Source organism: Lissotriton vulgaris, chromosome 6, assembly GCF_964263255.1.
Source record: "Lissotriton vulgaris chromosome 6, aLisVul1.2, whole genome shotgun sequence".
NCBI classification, from domain to species: domain Eukaryota; kingdom Metazoa; phylum Chordata; class Amphibia; order Caudata; family Salamandridae; genus Lissotriton; species Lissotriton vulgaris.
Genome location: NC_141694.1, coordinates 1,659,467,542 through 1,659,486,625, shown reverse-complemented (window position 1 = coordinate 1,659,486,625; position 19,084 = coordinate 1,659,467,542). Strand labels below are relative to the sequence as shown.

General features: G+C 42.8%; 1 protein-coding gene across 1 annotated transcript in view; it reads left to right on the top strand.

Moving 5' to 3' along the window:
• Window positions 1-19,084, top strand: part of MRPS10 (mitochondrial ribosomal protein S10) — an 87,592-nt gene that overhangs the window by 48,346 nt on the left and 20,162 nt on the right. Inside the window, exons 4-5 of the mRNA XM_086927825.1 lie at window positions 14,419-14,558; window positions 18,924-19,032. Of these exons, the coding sequence (XP_086783951.1) occupies window positions 14,419-14,558; window positions 18,924-19,032 (249 nt within the window). The remainder of the gene's footprint in view (window positions 1-14,418; window positions 14,559-18,923; window positions 19,033-19,084) is intronic.

The following is a 19,084-nucleotide window of genomic DNA, read 5'->3' as shown; positions in this document are numbered from 1 at the left end:
GTAGGCCAGTGCTGCAAACAGGAGGTCAGCCAACTGACCCTTGGAGTCTCTTGCTTCTGACTGAGCACAGGAATTGATTTCTCCACAAGCAGGACACAGCAGGCACAGTCCTCTTCATTGATAGTCCCAAGGTGCAGTCCAACTTCGGTGCAGCTTATCTTCGCCAGGTTCTTGGCGTAGGAGAAAAGTCCTTCTCCAGTCCAGTGAGATCTGAGATCTTGGTGCCAGGGGTGTCCATTTTTATGGCCAGAAAATGCCCTCCGGCGAGGTCACAGTCACTAGCCTATGGGCTACCAGGCTCCCTCCCTCCTGATGACTACATCCTGTGAAGTGTGACCTCTAGCTCTCCCAGAAGGCTTCATTTTGCCCACTTCCAAGTGGCAGAACCCTTTTCTTGTCCTCGAGCTCGGTAGTCCACCCTAGAGATGTGGCTATCTGTGGGCTACATTCCCTCACTGTAAAACCGATTTGACCAATGTTTGCCACTCTCTGTCCATGACGCATCCCTGTCTACCAGAACAAAAGAGCAGCCCCCCTTGAGGGTGTTTACAATTTGCCCGTCAAAGGCAGCTTCCCCTTTGAAGCTCGCCTTTTGAGTTGAACTCCCTGTGTGGCTTCTTTTACAGGAGGAGGTAACCTCCCACTGACAGGCCTCTATTGTTACCTTTCCTGGGAGTCTTTTACACGTCCCGCGAGGTGGACAGAAGGCTCTTGTGGACAGTCTCAGTGATGTTCACTGGAAAACTTGGGCAACAGGGTAGCAACTTTCTAAAAGTTGCATGAATAACTAGTTATATTAATTTTGACTTGGGCATCAGGTCAGGCTCAATGTAGTTGTTTGATACCTTGAAATACCAACTTTAGTAGTTCCATTCAGAAGTTAGCACAGCTGAGATGTTGGTGTGTAATTGGGGTAACAAACTCGCTTGCAGCAAAAAGAACAATTTCGGGTTTTTGCTGCTAGAACATGTAAAACATATGTTCTACTTTTTTCATGTGTTACACCCTACTTAGGACTCGATGGGCCTGCTGTAGGGGTGACGCACATTTTTGGGCTTTGTGATTGCTTAAAATAGCAAAGCCGAGTTAGCAGTTTTAAGCCATGTTTTACCTTGTCGCTCTCAGGGTGGCACTGCAAATACTGCAGTCCCTGAGGGGACACTCTAACGTACAGGCCCTGGGTACTCCTGATACCATATACTAGGGGCTTTGAAGTTAGTTAGCCTATGCCAATTGGGTGTAGGCCAATCAAACACACATTTAAGGGTCAGGGCACTGGCACAGAGATCTGATTAGTCCGTCTCTGCACTCTCGGAGACGGAAAACCAGCAGCATTTGTCCAAAACCTTGGGAGTGACCATAAAAAAAGAAACATTTCCTTATACTCCGCTTCTGTCTTTGGGCTTGTTGTGGGCACAGTGGCTGCCTCAAACTTGACTTCAGTCTTAGATGTGGGAAGACACTAGGATTACCATAATACACTCCCCAGCCCTCACACCCCAAGTTTTAGTGTGGCTGATTGATTTTTGCCATCTTGAAAATGCCCACAGTGGGTAGGTTTGGCACCGGGAACTTTTACCCCATTGGTTCAAGCATGCCCATGAGTCATTCCCACCCACTAGCTAGTGCCAGGCATACCTGTGGCACCTCCAGGGACCCTTAACATTTTCTGGACCTGAAGAAGAACAGAGGAGGACTGGTTCCTGCTGTCTATGACCCTAGAACAGTCACCAAGCTACAGGGTCATAACCAGCATCAAGAGGCTTTTTCCTGGAAGTAGCCATTTGACAAGTGGCAACTAGAGCTGGACTGGACCCTGCTATTAGCCTCTGCCTTAACACCGTGGGAGCATTTGACTGCCGGTCCTGGGTGGCTTTAGAAACATTCTCCTGAGGTGGAGTAGAACTTAAGACTAAGTCAAAAGGTAAAATCTTTGACAAGGATGTATCTTGTTGGTTTATCCAAACCGTACTCCATCGCAGTGAGAATCCGATTGGTCTATGAAAATCCATATAAGTCACATAATCGGCATTTGTTATGGCATTTTGCGTAAACTACGCAACACTTTTCAATGGATTTCTATTGAATCCAGGAAACCGTTGGTCCAGGGACTTTTCATGAGCCGTATCGAATATGGTAATGCCCTGATAACCTCCATAAACGAGGAGCTCTACTCCAAACTGCTAGTCTTACAAAACATAGCGGCCAGGCTAGTGTTAAACCTTCCAGCTAAAGCACCATCAGTGCCTGGTCTAAAGATCCTCCATTGGCTTCCGATTAAAAAGTGCTGCAGCTTCATATTCCTTTGTCTTGTTCATAGGAGTATGTATGGAACTGGGCAAATTATTTGGCTAAGAAACTTGGCTGGTACCAACCAAGTAGGACGCTTTGGGTCCTATTCTAAATGTAGTCTTATCCCTCTTAGAAATCGCACTGTCAGAAGTGGCAGTCGGCCTTTCTCCTTTCTTGCACCTGCAACCTGGAAAAAACGGCCATCTCCTCTCCTCTCCATCAGACCATAAGCTTTTCCACAAAAAACTAAAAATCTGGTTATTCGATCTTCCATAACTATGCTAATCCGACTCAGACTCCACTGAGTCTTTCTCTAGCGCCACAAGACCCTAGTCTGATATGTGCGCTTAATAAGTTCCTCTGACTTGACTTGACCTAGTTTCCAGCAGACCGCAACCATTGACTAACATTGGCGCTTTGTGCTTTTTGATGCTGTTTCTACTTAAGTTTTGAGTTAAGCCTGTCTGCTCTCTGCCAGTGCTATGAGGGGGTGAAAGTCACGTTAATTTAGTAAATGTGAGAGCTCGCCCATACAATGGTTGTGATTATACCTTGAGGTGGGTAGTCACCCATTGCACATTTTAATCCAATTAGACATAGACCATTTTTATTTTATTGATTTACTATTTGGTCTTTCTTACGCTCCTTGCATGTTTTTCAAGGTTGTAGAGATGATAGTTTCTCAGCTCAAGGGAAAGCATTCAAGTTTACATCTACCTGAGTGACTTAATGAAGATAATATCCACAATGCAACTGTGCGAGACATATGTCTTCTTCTCTTCCGAGTCTTTCTTGCTTAATTTCAGGAAATGTCTGTAATAACGCAGAGGGTCAAATAAATAGGTGTGACCCTGAACACTCAGATCAGTCAAGCATTCATGCCCCCTTGAAGAGTGAAGGACAACACACGTGGTTGCAATTCTTCAACTGTGCATCTCAGTGTAAGCATTTGTGCTCTAAAGACTTTTCCATTGTCAACTTGATCTTGGGATTCACTTGCTGTTGTTGGTATTCTGCTGTCATTGGAGAGCAAATTGGGCTTACTCACAGATTGGATTCTACTGACCATGAATATTGGACAATATTTTCACCTACCTCAGACAGTCTTGACTGTGGTGAAGGATGCCTCCCTTGAGGCATGAAGGTGCTTCGTTAGCAGGGTTGTCAATTAGAAATAATGAACCTCCGATAAGAGTAGGTTCCATACGAATATCCTATAGCTAATAGGGGCCAGATTAGCCAGCGTAAATACCCACCTCTAATCTGCCTGTTAGAGAGAGGTTGCACAGGTTCTCCTGGATAATGATAATGTCTTTCCGTGTATTTCTTGAATGAAGAGTTTGTGAATAGGATTCCTCCAGATGTGCAGGAAAGTAATGGTTTTATGTCTCTGCTCTCTGGCGCATGGCCTCTGCCCAGCTGTTGCTTTTCCTGTGCTCCAGTAGAAAGGCAGAAGAGTTTACAAATTAAGAAAGACAGGAGCTGCTGCAATTCTACTGGCCCAGCATGGGCGTAGCAAGTAAAGTATTCAGAAATGTTGAGCATGTTATCACACATTATTTTGCAGCCTAGGAAAGAGTTTATATGCAAAAGGAGGGCAGGGACAGTCCTTTACATGCTAACATTCAATCTTTAAACCTGACCGCTTTAAAGCTGGAGTTATTATTGCCATTTACATCTACCTCAAGACTTGTTATATACCTTGAAAGATGTTGGGAAACGGCCACTAAAAGATCATATTCTCATAATTGGAAGCAATTTTATGTGTGTAATAGGAAATGGATAGTATCATCTGGAAAATATAGCGATTATATCATGTATCAGTCAAAAAGAGCATTGCCCATGAATTCATTTACTTCACATGAATGATTTGCATTTGTTTGCCACAGAAAAGCTGCATTTGTGTAATGCTTCCATGTGTAGTCTTCTGAAGTGTACTTGCTGAATTTGCTTGCTGGCTTTATAGTCCTAAGAAAGATCTGTATCACTCAGAAAAGCCTACTCCTAATCTTCTGGAATATGTATGCTGAACTTGTCTTCTCACTAGTTTTGTAGGTCTGAGAAAGAGATATATTCCTCTTAATCATTTATATAGTCTTCTGAAATGTGCCTGCTGTACTTGTCTACTCACTGGATTTGTAGTTATGGTGCATGGTCTGTTAATCTGTAATAATTCCTCCTGGTTCATCCCTTCTGGGATCTTGTCAAGTGGAATCACCAGTGACCATATTATAACAAGCATTGGCATAGCCAATAGGTCTCGCTTTTGGGACCTTATAAGTATTTAGTTATGCAGCACAATATCCTTGGCGCAACAAAATCAACTGTTGCATGGCTAAACACTTATAAGGTCCCAAATGCGAGACCTATTGGCTATGCCAATGCTTGTTTTGACTCCAGGGAAATTTCCTTACAGTGGGCTTGGTGTATCAAAGGGGTTTTCTCATTCAGTGTCTATGGAAAAATGCTTTAGTTTATATGTGCCACTGTCACCATACTCCGGCTGTGTCTGTGGTGCCAAATACTGTTTAGGTGGTTGAAATGGAACTTCTATTTGACCCACTCAGAGAGAATAGTGGAATCCATCTTAAATATGAATTGAATTGCTCTAGGCATTGTCATTGAGTTCCAGCTGACCATATGTGGTTCACAGCTCAGTAAACGTATTACTCACCCAGTGCTGGAGTGTTGGTCTGCCACAGCATGGGGGGTAAGTGCTCGGGACAAGAAGTAACCTAATGGCCAGAGCTGCCTTTTGTACTTGGGGGAACCAGGTTCTAATTCCGGCGCCGGTTCAACATCCTGTAATTCTGATTGCAAAAAAACGAGAATGAATTTGACCTTGTGTGAGGTAATTGGGTATGTACACATGTGTGGGGGCATTGGGCCTGCCCTCTCCTTGTCAAATATGAATACCACCTGTAATACACGTTAATACTGCTAAATGCCAACACATACAGGGGGACATGTTGAGGGAGAAAGGTGCCTGCAGAACAAACAGGTCATTAACAGTTTTGCTCTGATGTCATAACTTCGACGGCAGCGCTGCGGTGATGTCAGAGCTTTGCTGCTGGTAGTGTGCAATACAGCATACATGTACCGGTATGACTGTCTTGTAAGAAAGGGGCATTGTTGCGGGTGGTGGTACGGTGCAGTCTGAGGGCTTTGCAGTGTGTGTGTGGGGGGGGGGTGGCACAGTACAGTCTGGGGGATTTACAGTTCTAATTCCGGCGTCTGTTCAACATCCTGGAATTCTGATTACAAAAAACAAAAACAAGCAATGGCCGCGCGGCCGTGAAAGTGACAAGGCCGTGAAAGTAATGGGGAGCTTTACGGAGGAAGAGACCAGAAACGCATATGGCGCCTGCACGCAAAAGTGAAAGTAATGGGAGCAATGCGGATCAAAAAGGCAGATGGCGGCTGCGCGCGTGCACACAAGCTTGAGGCCAGCAAAAGCTTGTGGGTAGCACTTTGAAAACCCACTTACTAAATGTCTTGCAGAGTAGTGCATGCGCTGGCTCAGCGAGACCTAAAAAGTGTCCCAGGTGTGCACCTACATTTTGCACAACAGGACTCTTTGGTATTGCACCTTCTATAATACAGATCACACTGGAGCAATCTCAACAAAATGTTCCCTTATTTGCTAGGATGCCTGGCCCCATGCAAATGAGGAAGCACTGTGCCTGTGTATCCGCACCGTATTCCAAATACTGGCACAGCGGCAAAGAGGACATCAGGATACACACTAACTGCGCGCAAAATAGAAGGTACACCCCATTATTGTGCCCCAAGAGCCCCCCCCATTTTTTTAGTGCTGGCTAGTGCAATTCGATGCTGCCTGTGTGATGAAAGGTGGACTGGTCTCTTCAAAGAGCTGGTCCATCTTTCACTCCTGTGGTAACCCTACACAGTGTGCCCTATCACATTCCTTGTGATAGGGCACACTGACCCAGTAAGCGCCTGGCACACACAGTTACAGGTGCACTGGAGTGCAGACAAGGGCAATGTGCCCTTTTGGTAATACTAGCCCAGGTGTTCCTGAAACTCTTTCTTCCTAAAAAGAGATTTTGGCCCAGAGAAGGACTATCGCACTGTACAAGGTAATCATACCCCTTTGAAGCAAATATGAGGTATCTTGTATATTTAACCATGAAAAGTCTATTTTTAAGATTTTGACACGACCTAATGCTGTGACATGTCTTGCAGTGCCTTTGTTGACTTACCACAAGTGTTTTAGAACCAAATATAAATATTTTAGTTAATGTAAATATAAATCTGCAAGTAAAAAAAAATAATGAGAAGAGTCAGATCATGCAGTTGAAACAGACCATGGACTACTTGAATGACAATTTTAAAAGGTCACCATAAAATCAGACACATTTTATGCAAACATATATCCTGGTTCCAAACATTACAGATAACTACTGCATGAAATCATAGGTTAAAGAAACTGTCAAAGAGAAACAAAATTATAAAGGTAAATATTATGCATTTTATTTTGTTTTTGCATGGATAGGTTATATGACAAATCAATCAATCCGGATTTATAAAGCGCAGCTAATCACCCGATAGGTTATCCAGGCACTTGCAGGACCTGGAGGCTTATTCGAACAGTCAATTCTTGAGGGCCATTCGGAATTCCAGAAGTGAGTTGATGGACTGGAGGTGCATGGGGAGGCTGTTCAGGTCTTTGTTGTGATGTGGGAGAAGGTGCATGCTCCACTTCTGCTTCAGTAGATCCGGGGAGAATGGGCAAGTGAAGTGCACGGGAGGGGGAGCGTAGTCTTCTCGACAGTTGGTGGAAGTTCAGGCGGTAGTTAATTTATGCAGGTCCTTGGTTGTGTAGAGCCTTGTTTGCATGAGTCAGCAGCTTGAATTTACATCTCTTCTGTACGGGTAGCCAGTGAAGTTGCCTGAGGTAGGATGTGAGATGGGTTTGTCGGGGAAGGCCAAGGATGAGTCTGGCTGCAGAGTTCTGTGTGATCTGGAGTCTCAGTAGGAGGTGTGCAACGATTCCTGCGTTGAGGGTGTTACCGCAGTCCAGTCGGCTGGTGATGAGGGCCTGTGTCATGGTACTTCTCATGTGTAGGTTTAGCCGAATGACCATATGGAAGATAATGTTCGGGTACAAGATTGAAATAGAAAAATGATAAAACGTTATGCTTGATTGACTCATATAGCCTGGAGTGGCTGTTTATTTAATTTTTTGTGTCGGTATGGTATTGTGGTACAAAAGGGAGTGGTGATGGACAGAGCATCCGAATCAATCAAACACTCACACCCAGTCAAAAGATCTGGGTTTAATCCATCACCGTTCTTAAGCCCACTCTACCACCCCAGTTCAGACATGGCTATATGCAAATCAGTCTGACCCTGTGCCTCATGGGAACAGTCCAGCCCGAACTGCCAAGCCATGTCTTCCCTGGACCGGAAACAAGCTTCCGAGGACCGGTTTCTGGCACCCCCTTTTGTACTGCTTTTGGCCGCCATAAATGTGGCAGGGTATGCTCAGACGTGAGTCCCTTGCTCACTTTGCCACTGGATTCAAGCAAACCGGGCAGAAGACGGCTGGAATGCCAGAAACCGGTCCTTAAAGGAATTTGTGGACTAAACAAAGAAGTTTAAACAGTGGTCATCTTTTTATGGGCAGCCAGTGAAGGCTTCTGAGAATGTCTTCTGAGGGCGACAAGGTGGAAGGACACAAATTAGCAGTGCTGCCGTATTTTGAACCGCCTGAAGCTTGGCGAACAGTCTCTCATTCATTGAAGCAAGTAGCGTGTTCCGTAGTCCAGGCAACTAATTATAAGGACCTCGACTAGGGATTTTCTTGATTGGAACGGTAGCCACTGAAATACTTTTCTGAGAGCACATAATTCCAAAACATGAACCCGTGATGCCGTTCACATGTTCATTCATGGAAAGGTTCTCATCCACCATGACTCCCAAGTTTCTCACCACTACCTTCGGAGTTGGGACCACGCCTAAGCTATGATGCCACAAATCCTCAGAACATACTGAGTGAGCCTTACTAAACAGTACAATCTCTGTTTTGCTAGCATTAAATGCAAACAGTTATGCTGCATTCACATGGCGATGTTATTCTTGCAGTCTCGGGATCTTACTTTAGTAGACTCCGGATTCGATCCCATTGTGATAACAAGCGGAGTGTCATCTGCATAAGAGATGACCTCGAAACCATAGGATTTTATCACTTGTGCCAGTGGTACCATGTAGGTGTTACAAAGGCTTTCCCACCAACATCAATCTCTCCCAGTCTTTTGATTAGAACTGCATGAGAGATGGTGTCAGATGCTGCCAATAGATGCAATAGAACCAACATTGCTGAGTGTCTGTCATCCAGGGAAGGTCTTATGTTGTCTAAGACCTCCACCAGTGTTGTCTCCGTGCTATACAATGCAGGGAAACTTAACTGGGAAGGGCCAAGCAGATGATTGATTCCAAGAAAGCCTGTTCACCAATGTTTACTTCACTTTCCCCAGTAAAGCTAGTAGGGGAATGGGTCTAAAATTTCCCAATAATTTTGAATCTGCAGTAGGCTTTTAAAGCCCTTGCTTATTTCCACTTGGCCTGGACTGTTTGCAGGTTCAAAGAGAGATTGAGCAACTCAGTATTGCCAGGAAGAAGAGCAGGGACCAGAGTGGCCATGATATATATTGTGGGGCAGAGTCTTCTGGAGATCCTCCAGACTTAACTCGGTTTATCAGGGTGTTGCACTAGATCTGGCATCAACCTGTTAAACTCCTCCGTGCAGACAATACCCTATAAGATGTGCTCGGTTTCCATTTTATTTGCGATCTCTTTTTCCAAAAGTGTTGTAGGTTTTGGTTATTTTTTCGTCAAAACAATTAGCAAGATCTTCTGCCAAGGCCTGAGAGGCAGGGATAGATTTCTTACTGGAAGCGTGGTTAGTAACTTCTTTAAGAATTTTGTAAAGTTCTTTTAGGCGAATTGGCTGCATTGTCGATACTGTCTATAATATGGGATTTCTTGGCAGCTTTTGTGTTAAGATTATGTCTGAAGGACCTTTTATAGATTAGTCTATCTTCACTTTTAAGACCTCCATTTGCATTCCAGTTTCCTACAAGCAGAGCCTCATTACAATGTCAGTCGGAAAGCCTACCGACTCGGGTTCGGGGAGTCGGACAGACCGAATACGATGTTTCCGAACATAGTTCGGATGGACTCCTATTGACTTCCATGGGAGCTTACATTCCGACCGATAACACAGGCTCCCATTGAAAAAAGAGGTGGTTGCGGAAAACCTTGCACCCTGTGACAGGCACCCCATGTGCCTGCCACACTGTGCATAGTTGGAAAGAGGGGTGCCATGGGTACCCCCAGGGGCCCTAACCGAAGGCCTCTGAGTGAAGGGGGGCCTTCTACAGGCCCCCAACGTCAGTTTCTGACAGCCATTCCGTGTCAGACAAACCAATACGGAAAGGCTGGCCTAACCAGACATCGTAAGCGCTTAGTCAGAAACGCGATCCGTAGAGCTGTACGAGTCTGCTCTGACCGACTCGGAGTCTCCGAATGACTCGGAGTCTCTGAATGCCAGACAAAACTGAGTCGGAAAGACCGAACGGTTACCTTCCATCGTAATCGGTCTGTCTGAAATGTTTGAGTTGGTCAGAAACAAGGGTTCCGACACAGGTTAGGCAAATTTGGATGCCGTTCAGAGCCTTTACGATCGACATTGTAATGAGGCCCGAGTCTTTTCAGTCTTCAAAGGATCTATGGACTAAGGTGCCACCGTGATCTTAAGCTTAAGATTACTCATTTTACCAGGAGCCACTTTATCTAATGTCTGAGTGACCACATGCTCTAAGGCTGCTAAGGGCGTATCCGAATTGGTGTGGTCCTTTGTGGGAGGCGGAAAAAAGTGTGAGGTGAAAGAGACCAGGGCAACTTTCTTCCAAAGCCTAATTAACTTAGGAGCTGTGGTCCTGATGTCAGGAGACCCTCCCACTTGAAAGTGGAATTTAGTGGCATAGTGATCCAACCTGACCAACAGGGCAGGAGCATCAACCAGAAGATTTGGTATGTTATTGAACAGTAGATCTAAAGTGTGTCCTGCATATGGTTAGGTTTATGTTTATGGGATTTGTAAAGCGCTCGTACACCAACGGTCTCATGGTGCTGTGGGGAGAGGGGAGCTATCTTTCGGGCTCTAGCAGTAAGCTTGGGTGAATAACCATGTTTTAAGTTTTTTCCTAAAGGTGCCATATTCTGAGGTTAGTCTAATTTCAATTTGAAGGGAATTCCACAATGTGGGGCCTAATACAGAGAAGCGCGAGCCACCCATTCTCTTTCGTTCAAATCTTGGAATAGTCAACATGTTCATTGTCGCTGATCTAAGATTCCGTATAGGCAAATATCTTGAGATCTTGGTGGATATGAACTTGAGCCCTGATTCGTGAAGTGCGTTAAAGTTCATACAGCCTGTCTTAAACATAGACCGGTGTATCACCAGAAGCCAATGAAGTTGCTTCATCAACGGTTTGGTGCAGTAGTGTCATGGTTGCTGAAAGACCAGCCTGGCTGCTTGATTTTGAATGAGCTGTAACCTATGAATTTGGTTGGCCGGGAAACTTAAATATATGGAATTGGATAATCCAACCGGGACATTATTAGTGCAAGCAGAATAGTTCCACTACCTTTTGGTGCAAGCCTTAGCATTCTGGATTCATTAGTAGGCGGGTAGTGTCAGGTCTGTAATACGTTCAACATGGTGGTTAAAATCGCCCACCAGTAAAAAAAAAAGTTGTCCGCAGCAAGGATGTGGGGGGATAGACATTCCATCAATTTAGTGCTAAAATCTCTTTTTATCCCAGGGGCCTATATAGAAGTTCCCCTCTCCATGTTTGTTTCCCAAGTGTTTCCAGGTTAAAAATACAGATTTCTGCCCACTCTTTGAAAAGCAACTCCAATAAAGTGGTTTTTATATAATTGCGAAAGGCAATTGCGACATCCACCCCACAACTTTTTTTCACTGTCCAACCTGAATAATTTATAATCCGCGTGGAAAGGCAGCAAGATATCGGGGAGGGCTGCGGAGTGCAGCCAAGTTTCAGTAAATTAACATACGTCTGGCTTTTCTATGTCCAGCAAGTCCCATAACTCCAAGGTATGCATGGGGATTAAAAGAGCATTACAATATAAGCACTGAAATCCAAACAATTGACCTATGTCGTTAGTTGCTGTTACTTTTGATTTTGCTTGATGGAGAGGCGGGGAATAACTAAAATAAAAATTTTTACAATAGTAATGACCTTATTGCTCTAAAGGTAAGGCATGTATCCAGCCTAAATTCTTAGTGCGCGAGGTAGTAGTTAGTGCCCTGAAATTTCTTAACTCTGTGCTCTAGTACGAAATATGAGGCATGATGTTGCCTTTGAAGGAAGCAGACCCAGGGGAATAGATGCAGGTGTCCTGGCGGCAGTTGGGCACGGACAGGTGCAGACGGGCTTGCCGTTTGCACGCCGGCTTTGCCACCCGCGGTCAGGTGAGGGGAAGAGTATGAAGCAGGCTAAACCGCTAACTGACTGATAGAAATGGCGGAAGCGGTCTAGACAGTCCTTTAATGTGAATGGAGCCCAAAACAGGTCCCTCCGCACAATTGGCACATGTCACGACGGAAAGAGGACTGCTCCAGAGGCACTGGAAAGAGAAGGTGAACTTGTACAGAATTTTAAAAGGCACCAATTAGTACGATTCTTGCACACTAAACAGCCGAAAGTCGCTTGCTGCAAATATCCGAATTACAGCAAGTGATTTATTTCGGCACAACTTGAGAGATCCTGTCACACATAAGATTAAAAAATAAGGACTCTATAAATATTAAAAAGGCACTGTTGTTATACCTGTAGAGACGCTCTCTCACCAGTCAGAATCAATAGTAGGATTTTTAAGAAGGATGATGAGTGGGGGGAAATGTATTTTTTCAAGCAATTATGTATTCCAAACAATTGTCTAAATCCTAGTTAGATAGTGCTGCTCTAAAAAACCTATAAGAAGGGTACATGTAATAAACAGCCTTTTTATAGACTAAACTAACACTATGGAAATCTTTTCAGGATAGATAGTAGAGCAATGATCAAGAGTCTATACCCATGAACTTAAATTGAAATAGACATGCGTTAATGAAAAGCAAGTATTTTTTATATCCACCGCACTTTGGAAGACGTTGCCTATGATAAACCTGCATTAACAAAAAATTGACAAAGCCAATTGGTTATAATTTATCAATGCATGTATTTGCTTTGACAATGCCCATGCGGCCAGGGCCAGACTGGCCACTCTGCCACTCTAACATTTTACTGGTCGGTTGCAGGGTGCGGGGCTGCTGTCAAAGCAGAATACTCAGCCGTCAACCAACCATACCCTTCTGGCCCCATTCTACTTGAGACATTCTGCAGTGTAGGTCTCGTTTGATTATTTTTGCCATGGCTGGTTTTGGTTTCCAATCCAGGTCTACATGCAGCTCAGCCATTGGCAAAGCCAATCGGCTACCCACCCAGAATTCAGTGTTTTGTATGTTCAGTGCCAGTTGCCTTTTAAACAATTACTAGTAGTGGCAACCATAATAAACCATGAAAAAAAATCATTGTAATCCGAGTGGCCACAAATAGGTTTGAGTTTGTTAATGCTTGTGTTGCTCAATGCATTTTATTCATAAAGTGGGACAGACCGGCTTTTCCAGTGCTTGTTTATTAAGAAGTGTGTGGTGAAGCCTTCCTAATCCTTGCTCTTCTGATCAGTGTATGACCACTGCAGCCACTTCCTGCCTCTGAGATTATGACTTGGGTCTTGGTGTGTAAAAGACAAATCATTTTAGAAAACTGTTAAACTGAATGCAGGTAACTGGGCCTGGGAAAGGGTCAGATTGGCAAAATTCCTCTTAAATTGTTTGACAACTCTCAGACTTTAGGGTGGTTCAAAATAAATATGGAATTTGTCATCTGTGGACATGCTTTCGGTCCAACCTAGCAATGTGGCGGCTATTTTAGAATTCAATTTTAAATATTATTATTATGGTTGTACCTGTCCAAGGCGGCCGCCACGTTGCATCTGGACATAACGTAACACAAAGTGGTGACCATCTTTGAACAGTAGAACTGCATTCCAATATGGCGCCACTGCTGGTATTGGCTTTATATGAACCAATCGCTTTTCTAAAGCCAATGTTTCAAAACCATGTTTATTGTGACCAGCCTGTAAGGAGGAAACTGGACACTGGAATGCTCCTAAACTAGAATAAAGAAGCAATCCATCCAGGGACAAACATGAAAGAAAATCATGTGCACGGGGCAGTCCCAAAGTCCACTCTGTGTTTGTTAGAGTATTGGTTACAATGCGGTCTGTGGAGACAGGTAAAGCTGTAGCGAGCCTGTAAAATGAATAGGATGCCAATAGGTGCACATTGCCAAGCCTGATGGCTTTCCAGTTGGGATTTTGGATAAAACCGAGGACTGCCATGGTGGTGCAGTTCAAGTACAGTGTATACCTAAAGCAGGAAAACAACGGGGCCTTGTGTTGGTCTGTTATGATTCAGTCTTGTTATTTTTCATTAGGCACGTTTAATAATAGAAGCTGTGGCTTTTCTCCAGAGACCACAGCCATTACCTTGTGGTGATAAGGTCTATGAAACAATCACACATATATGAAAATAATGCACACACAGTTCATTAACTGTGCCTGTAACCCAACCTTTGACTGACCAGAACGGAAGATCCAAGAAAATTAATCACAGAAGAATCAGACTGTGGTCTGTGATCAAAGCCCCAGACATCAATACAAAGTCATGTAATGGCACACTGAATTAAACATACAATCGTAATAAAATATGCAGTGGCTCTAGACTTGAATTTATATGGATTGTATCAGCAAATTAATCAATTGCACCATTTCTACAATTGAATCCTCACCTAATGCAAATACAACTAAAATAAACTTGAATTTTTGAAATGGACAAGGAAAAATGTACATTCAGGTATATCACTGTAAAGTACAGGTGTTGCTGCCATATTTTCTTGAGCATGTGTTATATTGGATAGGTCGCTGTTTGTTCATACAACATTTGACACTATTTTGTTCTTGTTTCTGTAGATATCTATTTCAGAAAATGCAGATACTTTATATAAGCAAATAAGCGTTTTAGTCAAAGGACATGACAAATCTGTATTGGACAGCTATGAGTATTTTGCCGTGCTTGCAGCCAAGGAACTTGGCATCTCTATTGACCAGGTGTAAGTATATCGTAACTCTTCTGTTTTTTTTTTTTACTTTCTTTTAACAGAATTGGAAAATGAGTGGTTAAATCTACTTACAGAAAATGTGCGCTCAAACTGGGTTTGTAACTGTTTACATTCTTTTCACCTCCTGGTACATAGAACATCCTTAACGTGCGTACAGAAGTTCATATCTGTTTCTATAAGCTCAAATAGGTGACCAAAAGGCAGAAAAGAAATGCACCACTCTCTGTAACTCCCGAGCTCCTGTTTCTTCCTATTCCTAACAGACACATGGGAGGGATGAGATTTTCAGAAACAGAGGCACCTAATACTTTCTTACCCACTGTAGATAATTTAGAGAACTGTATTGTTCGAAATGCTAAATATGCTGAAGAGCTACGATCATAGACATACAATTGAAGCCTATTAGTTTGTTGCAAGGACAACTGGAAATACTGCTTATCATTACCTGGTATGCACAGACATATTGAATGCACATCGCAACAGTGATTAAGATACGGGCCTGGGAGTGGGAGGGCAAGGAGGTGGTTATTATATTGTTTGTTGTCAAATTTCTTTGATGAAGCTGTTTTTTATAAAAACTGAATACAAATATATTGACATTTTATCCTAATAGATTATTTAAAACACTATATGTGTGCACTTGTGCTTCAGCCATCTGGTATCTCAGAAACTGAGCTTCATCTCATGATAGCTCCCCGCTCTCTTTCTGTTTAGTATGGGCGATCTCGTTCTCCTCCGCAAATGAGAAACATTTTAGATAAAGGTTTTTGTGGATGACATTTGACCTAGAATGTAATTGTCTCTTCTGCAAAACATACTGAGTATCGCTCTTGTCTCCCAGTGTAAGAAAAAACAAATGTCCTATATGTCTGAGAAAAATAGTCGCCTGTTTAGAACAAGAAAGTGGATTCAAGATGCACAATGAAATATTATTTGTACAGTCTATACAAGATTAATTTCAGTTTGGTAGGTTAAATATTTGGTGCATCAAATAAAACCGTTTCGTTAAACAAGTATGTTTTCTCTTAAGTGTAACCGAATGTATCGTAACTGTAGTAAGTTTCACACAAATCGCTGAAGAAACAAGTTTATGGAATACCTTAATAGAAGTGCCTTTTCGATTTTCCGAACCTTCTTTAATGGACTGGATACCTCTATCTCAAACTAAATGAGAGCATGGAAGGATACCTGAGTTAATCTTTGAGCACCAGCTAGTGGATAAGTCGTTGAGGGGGCTAAAAGTGCTGGAGTCCAAGCTGTGTAACACAGCAGCAGACTTGACTTGTGGTCTCCTTGCAACACAAAATTTGTTGGTCATATGTTAAAATGAAGAGGGTGTGGGCCCTGTAGGATACTGAAATGACAGGGCTGGAGCCCTGGCTCATAGGTTTAACAGGAGCAGCCCTACCGCTGACCATATGTTCAGCCTTTAGCAGAAACAAATTTTCTATAGATCCATTCAACAGAAAACCTTTTTCACACCCCATATTGATATGATGAAACCATGCCTTGTCCATGAACAAATTGGAGCCAACTTTTAGACTATGGCAGAAGAGAATGGTCCAGTAGTGTAAGGAGGGCCTGACCTATGATTAGTGTATTGTGTTTTAATTTGCTTTCTAAAATAAATATGTGTTCAATCGTATAACGCTGCAATGGCTGGACTAAAATATATTTTTTACATTCTTTTCACCTTCTGTAGTTTTTAGGTGTTCACTGTTACGACTTTTGTTCCTTTGTTTCTTGATAAAACTATTGTAACAGTTTAAAAAAGTAACAATAGCAAGATTTTTTTTAACACTGACAGGAAAATGAACACGGTTAGAGACCGAGAAATTCTTAGGTGGTAAATGTACTACTGCTGAACTTTGCTTGAAGCAATGTCTTTGTTATGGTTCTTCTAGCTCTAGGTCATGAATTTGGGTGACTTAACTTGGGTGAGGTTCCCAGCATCCCTACCTGATACACCAATATTCCAATTTTATATTAACCTGATTGGGATTAGAGGTTTTGTCAAACTAATCAATGGTATGCTGATGAGCTTGAATGCTTAATGGTTGGTTTATGCCAGAGGCAGCTACCTTGGAAATGTAGTGGCATAGACCATATGCTATAACAAAGACAGTACCAGTAGACACCAGATTCAACATTTGTATTTTAAGTCCAATACACAATCAACAACCACCAAGCTTTTCCTAGAGCATGAGCGGTACATGGAGGCTGGACATGAAATGTTATAGTCCAGCCCGCTGATGAATCATGGTATAAGTTAGTCAGAATCCTGACAAAATTATTCATGCTAGCCATTGGTCTATAGAAACAACCATTGGCAGGGCCAAAAAGGCTATTATTTAAATGTGAGTTATGACTGTTGGATTTAACAATGTTTGTCTGTAAAGTAATGCTTAAAAACCTAAAATTAAAAACACTGGTCAAAAAAACAAGACCTCATCTGGTATCTTAAAACTGAACATTGAATGCATTGTTTTCAGTCTTCCCAAATCCATTGTTTTATTTTTAAAATACTTTTCAAAATACTTTTAATTCAGGAAACTCTGAACAGAATGTAAAAAGAATGTGGAGGTGTAGGAATGTAAAGAGATGCTTCCCAAGGCCTAATTTACTTTCCACAGGATTCAGTGGGAGTATATTTATGTGCCCCTAGGAGACATGTCATGCTAATTACACCGTCCGCCTCTTAACGGAGTGCAGCCAATGGCCCCTCACCCAGCGCAATAAGCCTTTGTATCACAAAGCCTGTGTTTTTCCTGCAATATATGGCCTGTAGGAGTTACGACTAAAACCTTAAATCTGTTCTTCAGTCAGCCCCAACCAAAATATGAGTTGCTGTGCTTTTACAGACCAGATGTGAGCAATGGGGAGCAACACACTTCCACATGGTGCTGAATAAAAAAGCAAAAAGTAGTTCCCTACATGTGAACAGTGGAAGAGTTCAAGTCAGCCAATTTAAAACATTGCTAATAGGTATGCTCTAGGGGAGATACAATCACAAGAAAAAAGGCTAGAAACCAGAAGCGAGCGAATGAGAGTAACAATAAAGCTAACCAATAGTAAGCAGTGTTCGGGCTGTAAGCTCACTGTAGGTTCACAATATGTCTCACAACCTGACAGCTTGTGCTGCCTGGTCGGCAAGAACTGTAGGTTGGATAAAGCTCAACGTTCACGTGTTTGCTCGTAAAGCAGCCCAATTTGAAAAAAAGCCAAATGCAGTGAAACTCGCATTACTATGCGGTACTGTGAGAAGTGCCTCATCCTTTATGTATGCAAATGGCCATGTGATATGCAACCACTTGTGTAATCAGGAATAATTTGTGACTTAATGTGCTGTAATGTGTGTGCCTCGGTTAGACAAAGGTAAAACACAAGCCTTTTATTTACCTTTACTGTAAGCATATTTGAAGCAGAGTCCAAGAATGTTGAAAATAAATACCTACAAATCCTGATATCTACACCATTGTTAATGTATACTATGCTTTTTCTAAAAATACGAAACACTGGCCCAAAAGTCGTTCTGATTGTCAAATTTTGTGGCCAGAATTTAAAAGTACCTTCTTTATTTGGATCAGGAGTAGCTGAGGCCCCATAGATCGGTTTAAAAAAAAATTCTGTAGTGCCACTTTACAATTGCCCAGATTCCAAATCTACCTTTGTTACTAGTCTGTGTTGAGTTTTTTATTACAATTTCCTGCAAGTTTGTTATTGATAAAAGGACAGAAGAAACTATTCATGTCATGAGGACAGTACAACTCAATAATAAATCTTCAAATATCATTTGTGAGTAGTCTCACCTTGGGAAAGAGGGATATAGCGCGGGCGTGGAAGGCGCCCCAAGCTCCGTCACTGACCGCCTGGAGGAATAGGGTAGATTTCTGTATGGGCCTAGAACTGCCAATTTTTACTGCCAGGGGTTGTCCCCGTAAACATTACAAGATATGGAAACGATGGGCAGATTATCGGGGACTAGACTTGGATCCGCCGGCAGAGAGAGGAGGCCCTCAGGTGGACTAATGTGTGTGAAGAAGATGGGACCTTGCAGGGGGGGAGGGGGGGGGGGGGGGGTGGTCGTATGTGTTTCCAGTGTCCGGCTACGTGTTTCGGGTGGGGGGGTGAGTGCGTCAAGAGGGAGGTGGGGGGTGTTTTTGTTGCTTTCTTTAATATAAAAGTCATGGTCATTGCCTATTGTGATTTGGATGTATGCAGCTGTCTTCGGGGTTTCGGAGCACTGCAGTATCTGTGAAACATGACAAATAAAGCTTGTTTAAAAAAAATATATATATCATTTGTGAGCGAACACCGCATAACCATGAGTAAATATTTCAAAAATTGTTTTCCAAGGTATGAACCACCACGGAAGATTGAACGACTAACTCTTTTAAAATCAATACACATTTATAAGAAACACAGAGTTCAGTATGAAATGAGGACCCATTATCGATGCATTGAGGTGAGTATCTGGGGTTCCACTCTTCACTACTGAACGTTTACAAATTGGGAAT